Source organism: Pundamilia nyererei, unplaced genomic scaffold, assembly GCF_000239375.1.
Source record: "Pundamilia nyererei isolate P.nyererei 1_Seehausen unplaced genomic scaffold, PunNye1.0 scaffold00021, whole genome shotgun sequence".
NCBI lineage: Eukaryota > Metazoa > Chordata > Actinopteri > Cichliformes > Cichlidae > Pundamilia > Pundamilia nyererei.
In genome coordinates, this window is record NW_005187422.1 from 4129938 (window position 1) to 4140065 (window position 10128).

At 38.5% G+C, this 10128-nt stretch overlaps 1 protein-coding gene across 2 annotated transcripts in view; it reads left to right on the forward strand.

Annotated features, from left to right (window-relative positions):
* Positions 1-10128, forward strand: part of hdac11 (histone deacetylase 11) — a 46128-nt gene that overhangs the window by 27814 nt on the left and 8186 nt on the right. The window contains exons 9-11 of one of the 2 annotated variants that reach the window (XM_005726703.2): positions 1593-1689; positions 4683-4861; positions 5484-6875. In XM_005726703.2, the coding sequence (XP_005726760.1) occupies positions 1593-1689; positions 4683-4861; positions 5484-5636 (429 nt within the window). In that variant the 3' untranslated portion in view covers positions 5637-6875. Of the gene's footprint in view, positions 1-1592; positions 1690-4682; positions 4862-5483; positions 6876-10128 lie in introns of those variants that run through there. The other variant, XM_005726702.1, reaches the window with a different exon arrangement.

Consider the following 10128-nt stretch of genomic DNA (forward strand, 5'->3'; position numbering starts at 1 on the left):
GGCAGCTGTGGCTACAACTGTAGCTGCCTCCACCAGTGTGTGAATGTGAGAGTGAATGAATAGTGGTATTGTAAAAAGCGCTTTGGGTGCCTTAAAAAGCGCTATATAAATCCAATCCATTATTATTATTATTATTATTATTATTAATAAAAAGATCATCTGGTCCTTTGCAGGTCTTAAGAATGGTAAATACAACTTCAACAACATGTAACATGTTAAACTGTCCCATTATTTATTCATGAAAAACTAAGCCTAAACATATTCTCAAACCCTCTTGTTGAATAATAATTGCTGTAATATTCAGTTTCACTCTCACTAAATAACTAGTACATCTAGTTTCTTCAGGATTTATAAGAATGTTTGTTAATATCGTTCATCTAAAAAAGTCATGTTTTCTACTAAGTTTAGCTTCACATAAAGTAAAGTCAGAGTTTGGTATCAGGGAGTTTTATAATATAATATTAATTAAATTAAAAGTAATTAATAATGAACAATCCAGCGGAAGTACAGTTCGGGTTACAGACTCAGTGTAGTTTTTTGCTGCTCTTTTAGAAATTGTATGTTTGCCACTGCATATCCGTCATGCATGTCATGGAGTGACATGCATGACGGACATCACGGCATCAACCCACTGAAAGTGTTCCTTTTTTGACTGCAGCTGGGAGAGATTTACTTCTCACAAGCAAACCCACAGCGTCAGACTGAGCTGTTCACACAGTGAAGCTGTTGTTGCATCGTGGAGTCAGCGTTCTGGAGACTGGTGATTCTTTATTTAATTGTCTGCTCTCGATGCAGCATCTGCCTTCTCTGCTTTCACAGCATTTGAGCTCATGTTGGGTCCTCGGTGACACTGTGCCCACCACTTTGTTCATTTGTCATTGTTTTAGATCCATGCTATTTTGTATATAAACATTATTCTATTTAGTTCTGCATTTATCTGTGACATTTGTCATAAATGTAATATTTAAGTTTAATGATGAATTTCTATAGATGTTGCAGTCCTAAGCCCTGCTTTGCTCCACTCACTCACTTGATCTTTACTTTGGATTTGTCGTTGAACCAGACATGAGAGCCTATCAAGCAGCCATCTTTACCATTCATCATATAAAAATGCATTACACAGTCATTGAGCATGATGCTCAGCTGGTACAGAACAGTCCTTCACGTCCCATACATCCATTATTCCATCCAGTACTACTAAACTTGGCACAAAGCCTAATCTCCTGACAGCAGCCAGACACTTTGAGTGACAAATGGAGGGGAGGGAATGAAAAGTGATGGAACAGCTGTGAGTTTTTGAAAGCATTTTTAACATTTAATGCCTTCAGATGACAAGACTATTTATTCCTCATCTGCTGCTGTCAGTCAGCGCAGCATGTCTCGGGTAAACAAATGGGTCTGAGGGACACCTGTGTGGACCTCGGCACTTTCAAATGATGTACTGTAGCTGACTGTCAAAGACATCTTCAAGGGTGAAAACGGCTTACTTGATTCAGTTTGTCAGTGCTTAATGATGTTTGGAGAAACAGCGACAGCATCAAAATGTTTTCATGGTGTTTTTTTTAATGGCACGTGGTCCTGCTGTTTTACAGGGAAATGGACACGAGCGTGACTTTCTGGACGACAGGCGAGTGTTCATCATGGATATGTACAATCGCTACATTTATCCTGGAGACGAATATGCCAAAAGTGAGTGAAAAGCACCGTCGATTTTCCTCTCAAACTGCCTCTTTTGACCTTTCAATTCATAACAATTTTGAAATAATTCGTACCTTCAAACAGGTTTATGCCGTTCACATGTTCTATAGGACGTAAATGCATGAGAAAAACAAACCCAACACTTGTCCAAATACCCCATCAAGGTTGAGGTAGTAGCAGTGGTTAGTTGCCTTCCCCCACTCCCATCCCTTAGATGTCACTGTGTTTTAATTATGCTGTGATTTCCCCGAGCACTACAACTCACTCTGTTAGCACTCAGTGGGAAATCTAGCACGCAGCAGTCCCTGCAACACCATAATCATGGCTTCTGCACAAATTAATCTGTCAATACATTGAAGCTCCTCTGACAGGGAGCACATTCCACTGTGTAGCCCCGATTCTAACAATACTCTGCAGAGCAAATGTCGCAGTCTGCCTTTAAAAAAAATTCTCTCCGTCCTCCATCCAGTTATCTTGCTTTGCACAATTAATTGAATTTAAGACATTTTATAATTGTCTGTCCCCTTAAGAGAGTAAAATAAATGTATATTCTGGCTTGTTTAAGATAAAAAAAACTGCCGTCATATTCTTTTTCATATTTTTTTCTCTGAGACACATTATTTCTCTGTACCTTTAGAGCCCAAGCTTATGTTTTTTTTTTCTTGAAAGTCTTGTAAAAACTACCAAGAACTTTTTGTTTGACTTTAATGTGCCGTTGCACTGGCTCGTCCTGCTTTTACAGCCTTATTCTGTTTAAAAACATTAAGGTTTTCTAATTAACCTTTTTCATAATTTTCAAGTTTAATTAGTATCAATGGAGTTAAAGCACTTCTGCAGAATTGTAAAATTTTAGAATGAAGAAATCCAGTTACCTACATTGATATTCTATTAAAAAAATCAATGTTGTTTTAGTTTGATTTGTTAATCATGTTAGAAACAGAGTATTACTAAAGAAAGTCAATAAAATCTACTGTAAAATATACATGAAAAGGTCTCATAAACAAAAGTCGGAAGAGCTAAATCACACATTGGTCCGGCATCCTTACTTGATACTTGTTATAAATAATTAGCCATCTTCTCCAGTGTCCGTCATACACAAATACAGGTAAAGGGAGCAATGTTGACCTTATTGTTACAGTTTAATGTATTGCTGGTTAAACATGTAATTGATGTGGGTGCTGCTTTTACATGTCACATCCACTGTGTTGAAGATCAGAAACGTAACATCCAGCATCCTTGTTATAGAAGTTTGGTTAGTTTATTTTTTTTAAACTGGGGATGCTGAAGATGTAATTTAAGTTGTTTTTACACCTAAAGCCACTTTCACCTACTGACACAGCGCTTTATTCAATCAGTGATAATTTTGTCAACTTATAATTTTCATTAGTTTTTGTTGGCGACAAGAACGAATGCTTGAGGAAAAACACTATGTTAAAATGTATTGACACTTTCGTCGATGAATTAAATGCTCCCATTAAAACACAACGTGATGAGAATTCTTGGGAGGAAGAGAAGAGCAGACACATTTCGTGTTTGATGTTAAGGAAAATGAGATTTTTGCAAACGGTGTGGAGAAACTCTCACCGGTAAAACATTTTAGTCAAAGGAATCTACTTCAGAGTTTATCTGTGATAATCTTATATTTTATCAACTGAAACTAAACTAAAATAAATCTGATGGCTAAATTATGACTAAAACTAAATCAACATTTGCTGTAAAAATTAACACTGTATTCAGTACACTTTAAAGGTGCAATATGTAAGATTAATGTTCACAAGTTACAAGTGTAACTTTAGGTGTTGTAACTTCAGGATTTGGTGTAAAATATATTAAGATATTTTCTTGGCACATATTGGATCACTTAGTACCCGGTGAGCATGATTTAAACACAACGTATATGTAGTAATGTATGACCAGAGTGTAGCCATCTTTTTATGGATGCTTCCACAGGACGCAGCATGATTTCACAAAGCTGGCCTCTTTAGTAGCAGATCTCAATCCAACAGAGCACTCTTGGGATTTGGTGAAATTCAAAGCTGAAAAATCTCTGTGATGCTATGGAACAAAATCTCTAAGGATTGTTTCCAGCGCTGCGTTGAGTCTGTTTTATGAAGAATTAAAGGAGTTCTGAGAGCAGAAAGGGCTCCGACCTGGGACCAGTAAGGTATCTATAAAGTATCCATATACAAACACAAAGACTCCAAAGTAGATATGCATTGATTTCAATATCTTATTCATTTACTTTTTACACCACCGTTTTTCAGGTGCAAGTGCTCTTTAGAATGAAAACTACGATTAGCATCCATGAGTAAATCGAATTAAAGTATCATTAATGCTTTATTTGCTCTGTCTGTAGCCCCACTCCTGTGTGACTTCTGTTAACCAAAAATATGGCGTGGGCCGTGTTTAAGCTTTACCCTTCCATTTCAATGATTTATACCTGGTGGTTAATGGTCTCACTCAGTGTCATACTATGTCAAACTGCTTGTACTTTTCAATAAAACTGTCTAACCTATTAATAAAAAGTTTTTCTATTAAAACAGGGGAAGTATAGACACAAATCTGAGGTTGGAAAGAGGATGGATACTTCCTGCTTTATCTAACAGTAGAAAGATTTTCAATTTACTTGGAAAAGTATCCATTTGGAAGCACATATTACAGATACGAGTCAGAAGTTTTACAATGCCATCAATGGCTTCCTTCACTATTGCCATACCAGTTTTATTACAGTCAGTCAACGATTTATTCTTACACTTTCTCATAATATTCATTTCTTTTATTGCTCTCAGAACTCTGCCAGTTCTTAAAGAAATCCTGTTGAAATACTGCAGCAATTCCTAGACCATGTATAAGTGATGTCTTTGGAATCAACTCCCCATAAATGCTTCTACTTTGTATCAGTTGGATTATTGAGTTGCTATGTCCGGTAGCTTCACTGTGTCTCATATGCACCAGTCTTGTATAAATTTTTTGTTCAACAACAGGAGCAATAAAAAGGAAGGTGGAGCTGGACTGGGGCACGGAAGACTCAGAGTACCTTCAGAAGGTTGAGCTCCACATGGAGGGAACACTGAATGAGGTCTTGCCTGATATCATCGTTTATAATGCAGGGACAGACATCTTGGATGGGGACCCACTTGGGGGACTCTCAATATCACCACAGGTACTGTCACTACTGATTACTTTATACAAGGGTTTCAGAGTAGCATTCATTTGCCATTTTTGAGCTGGCAAATGACCTCTGCTAATGACGGTCCAGATGTCTGGATCATCATCAGTGGGGTTTCCACTCATGCAATAAAAGTTTAGCAGCCCAGCAAACCTATAGTCAGATAAAAAGAACGTGCTTCTTAATTTGCTTTATGGGTCACCACAGGAGATGAACGTTCTCCATCTCACCCTATCCATATCCATAGTGTTCCATCACATCCATCCATGCTGTCCTCCTGCACTACATCCATGTATTTTTTTGTGGTCTTCCTCTTTTCCTCCTGCCTCGACGCTCCATCTTTAAAATCCTTTATCTAATGTATCCTCCGTCCCTCCTCCACACGTGTTCGAACTGCTCAACCTGAGCTGTCACTCTGATGTACTTATTTCTAATCTTGCCCATCCTGGTCACTCTCAATGAAAATCTTAACATCTTCAACTCTGTCAGGAGCTCAGGCTCCTGTTTTGTTTTGTCTGCCAGCTCCTTGCATGATAACCTTTCCAGCTGTCTCCATCTCATTCATCCACATGTATTCTGTCCTGCTTCTACTAACTTCAGTTCGTCTTTTCTCCAGAGCATACCTGCACCCGTCCAGGCTCTTTATCACCTGCTCTCTACTACAGATCACAGTGTCATCTGTCAACATAATTGTCCACTGAGACTCCTGCTTGACCTCATTAGTCAACCTGTACATCACCATCGCAAACAACATGGGGTGCAGAGCTGATCCCTGAACCCATATGTGACTCCTACCATATACCTCATCACTGTCTTGCTGTCCTCATACATGTCCTGTAACACCCTTACATGCTTCTCTGCCACTAGACTTCCTCGTGCCGTACCACAGTTCCTCTCTTGTGCCTGTCATATGCTTTCTCTAGATCAGCAAAGAAGCAATGAAGCTCCTTCCGACCTCTATACTTCTCCATCAACACTCTGAAAGTATACATCGCATCTGCAGTGCTCTTCTGATTGTCATTTCTCTTCTAAACCTAACTTCAACTACTCTTTCCAATAGCTTCATGGTATAGCTCATCAGCTTTATCTCTCTGTACCTTCTGCACATAAACCTTGTTCATGAAAATAGCTGCCAGTACAGTTCTTCTACTCCTCGGGCATCCTGTCAGTCTCCACAATCACGTTAAAAAGTCTGATGAAAATGTCCAGTGCCCTCTGTCTCGACATCTGGATCCACTCTTCATATCTGCCCTCACTTCCTCCTTACTAATACTCTACACTTTGTGATTCACTAACTGTCCTCCATCTGTCCTCCTCTCTCTCATATTTTCTATTTTAATGAGTTTCACAAAGTGCTCTGTCCAACACACTCTCTTCAGTCTTTAGTACATTTTCATCTCTGTCCTTAATCACCCTAACCAACAACATAATTTCTCTGCCTAATATCTTACCTACCCAACTCCTCCTCATCACCTCTGTTCCCTTCACCTACATGTCCTGTAGGACATATGCACTGACAATGTTTAATATCAGCCCTTTGACTTGCAGCCACAAACTCCTGTCTGACACTCTCTTCACCTCCACAACACTGTTCTCATCTCTTCCTTCAAGCTTACTCCTATTTTGTTTTGCCTCTTATCTATAACATAAGCATTGTACAGTCTGATCTTGGGATGAATTTGCTAGGACAACCACTCCTGGGAAAACTGACTGCTGGACTTAAAGGGTTATATAAGTTATATAACCCTAAGTCCGTGTCCATGTTAATCGACAGCAACTGGATAGTTGTATATGTCTTTCTTCCTGGGAAATGTGTTAACATACATTTGGATTATCCATACCTGGATGATACTTAACCCTATTAATTCCCATGGAAGCCATAACAATGTAGGTACTTTGTTTTTCACACACTGCTTCTGTATTTTGGCTTTATTTTTGTGGTGGTATTTACCTCTTTTTAAAACCAGTTATGTACTGGATATGCGCACACACACACACACACACACACACACACACACACACACACACTGCTAAAAGCAACAATGGAGGACATTTAAAAACCAGAGAAATCCTATAACATATTACTGTTTTATCTGTTCTGACAATATCCATCCGTTTTTGTCAGCTAATCAAAATAAACCATTTATTGCTGTATCTGACCGAGGATGAATATGATACGGCACACTTCCTTTGGTTATATATGCGTTACTTTTTCCATGGTGTCTCATTCTGTCCTCTCCCTCCAGAGCTGCACATATGCAGCCTGTCTGAGCGACCACACAGTTAACAATTAGCAACATTTAACCAAAAATTGGGCTGCATGTGTTCACAGAACTAATGTTAGTCTGATACCTTTGATATGTTCTGTTTTTTGTTTGTTTGTTTTTTGTGACTATCCCTACAGTGTCACAGATTCAGCTCCGTATTTTAGCACGGAGTAGGGCTGTGCGATATGACCAAAATCTCATATCCTGATGTAAGACATCTATCGTCCGATAACGATATAAATCACAAAAATTTTACATTTTCTGTGAATCTCGGGCAGCTCTACTTGCGTGAAGTGTTTCCAGCTGGGCGTGGTGTACCTTGAGTCAAGTGTTTTAACCGATGCATGAAACCAAGGGCGTAGAGTTGGCATGGACGGAAGGGACATGTCCCCACGAATAATTTGATCTCTTCGAGTAAAGAAAAAAAAAACAGAAAGAAAAAAAAACGATCTGTCAACGTCTCATTCACCCAGCGGTGCAGAAAGCGTTAAATTACTGGAGTCCTACCTCATGTGACAAATATGGCCAATGTGATTGGCTGTGCCTCTCAGGGAGCTCTGTTTAGTTTTAGCAGCAGCAAGCCTGCGCTGCGAGGATCTGCAAGGAGGAGAGGAGGATGGCAGCAAAAAGGAAGAACCTGGATATAAGAAAGTGTTTTTCAAAGAAACCTGTAAGTCACTTAAAGCCAAGTTAACTCATAAAATGTGTCCGTCACAATAACGTTACAGGCTATGCTAGGCTTTGGCCCACATCAGTCTAAAACTGTATGTAACCACGAATAACGTTTTTTGGAAACTAACTGCACAACATGCAGCACTATTAGTTCTCTCAGTCTCAGAGCAGCATTTCTATTTTTGATTGAAGGTGTCAGAGAAAACAGCAGCCTCGAGCAAGCCAGGATATTAGTTTACAGAGGCTGTTAGAATTATATGTCTAACGTTAAAATGTTGGAGACACAATAATTTCATCCTAATGGTAATGATAATTTCATAGGGTTAATTTTTGAGACAAAATATCACAAAGTAGTCATGATTTTGCAAATATTCCACCTCGTAGTGCAGTTTGCACAAATTGTTTTTAAAATGCACTCACACTACAAACATTACTGATGAGTCTAGATCTGCACAAACTGACAGAAACACTGAAGCAGCTCCACATTTTATTCTTATTGTCATGTATGTCCTATTTGTCAGGTGACAGGCGAACCAACACAAAGCTCAGAGCTCAATGGTGACACAAGATCACAGGTGAAATTGGCTGATGACCTGTTGGTTCATGACTGTATTTGAAGCACATGTGTGACTGCATGTATTTGGAATGTCTTACTGTTATTTATCAGGTGACAGAGACAGCTCTGCCATGTTGTAGCTCGGACAGAGGTGAAGAGGCGAGGTCACAGGTGACTGATTGATGTTTTGGTGCTATAGATTAATGAGAGAAGGCATGTGTTTGGCTCTTTCACATAGTGGACATTGAGTTGTTGTGTGGGACACCAGTAGTCCATGTCTGTTGCTGTAACAGTAGTTCATGTTGAGAATAAAAAATCCCAGCTCACTGATTTGATAGGAGCAGTAGTGCCTAAAATGTTGCATAATTTTGCTGAGAGATCTTTTACTTTGTGGTAATCTTAGACGAGTAGTTTTATGGACAAAAGCCACCAGGTCATTCAGTGTTTTCCCTTTAGTGCTAATGTATAAGAGATGTTGGTGTACTATAACTGAACTAATGTTGTGAAGTCCTTAAAGTCATATTCTTTTATTGTCTTAACTGTATTTGAAGCTATTTTTATTTTTGTATGATACTTGATTTATATGGATTATGGCTGAAGTAAACTAAAGCCTAAAATACTTAGTCAGTCATTTGCCTAATAGTAATTTAACATTATATAATTCACTTATAAAACTACGAATTGTAATTTTAAATGGTTAAAAAGCATGTAGAATAGCATATGTAGGCCAGAATATTTCTCCTTTTATCAAGAAGCAAAGACAAAAAGGGAAAAAAAAAGAAACAGGGCAGGGTTTGGTGGTTGAATCATCCATCCCCACCAATGCCAAAACGGTGTATTTATTACACGGCGTGCTGCAGGGAAAAGCCTGTTCTAACGTTTGAGTCTAAGGTTTATGTTTTAGCACCTGGCGGCTCTTTTTTAATTCTCATCCGTAAATAATCTGCTCTTTCACGTGATCCAGTTTATTTTGAAAAGTCTCAACAGGATCTTGAGCTTTATTGTGAAAGGTTTATGTGGAAAATAAACAAGCGGACATGCGATGGTTTTACCGTTGTTGTTGCTAGGGACAACGCATAAAAACAGGCGCTTGTCCATCTGTAGCGTGGTTATATTAACTATAAGAGAAAGAGAGAACTTTAAGGAATTAATAGAACCACTACAGTGACCATCAAAACCATGAAAAAATATTGCCGTAAACAGTTTATTTTGCGACACCACGAAACAAACGATAGCGTAAAATGAAACGATAGACGTTTTTATATCGTCATCCAATATATATCGTTATATCGAACAGCCCTAGCACTGAGGTCATAACATTGAGTTTTACTGAACTATATGTTTTTATATTTAGCCCTGCTTCTAATACTTACCTCACATCCAGGTTTATTACTTTAGCGGTGTGGTCAATGTCCTGTACCCAATATTTATTGTAGTATGTAGTTTATAAACAGGAAGTAGAAATACAGTGCAGTCTTGTAAGAACTTCACCACCTATGACTAGGTCAGGGGTCGGCAACCCGCGGCTGACTGAAGAGCATGCGGCTCTTTAGTCTTTATTTTGCGGCTCCGGGTGGTTTGGGAAAATAAGTTAGAAGTATTTAGCTGAAGTGTATTTTATTTGTGTTTAGTTCTTTTTTTAACTTGTAGTTCTAAATTGTAAGATTATTCTGATCTTGAAATATAAAAATAAAATTATATCTTATTATTTTTTCATCGCTCAAAATAAGCGTCACACTCGCGGAAGCCGGTTTACCCGCCGAAAC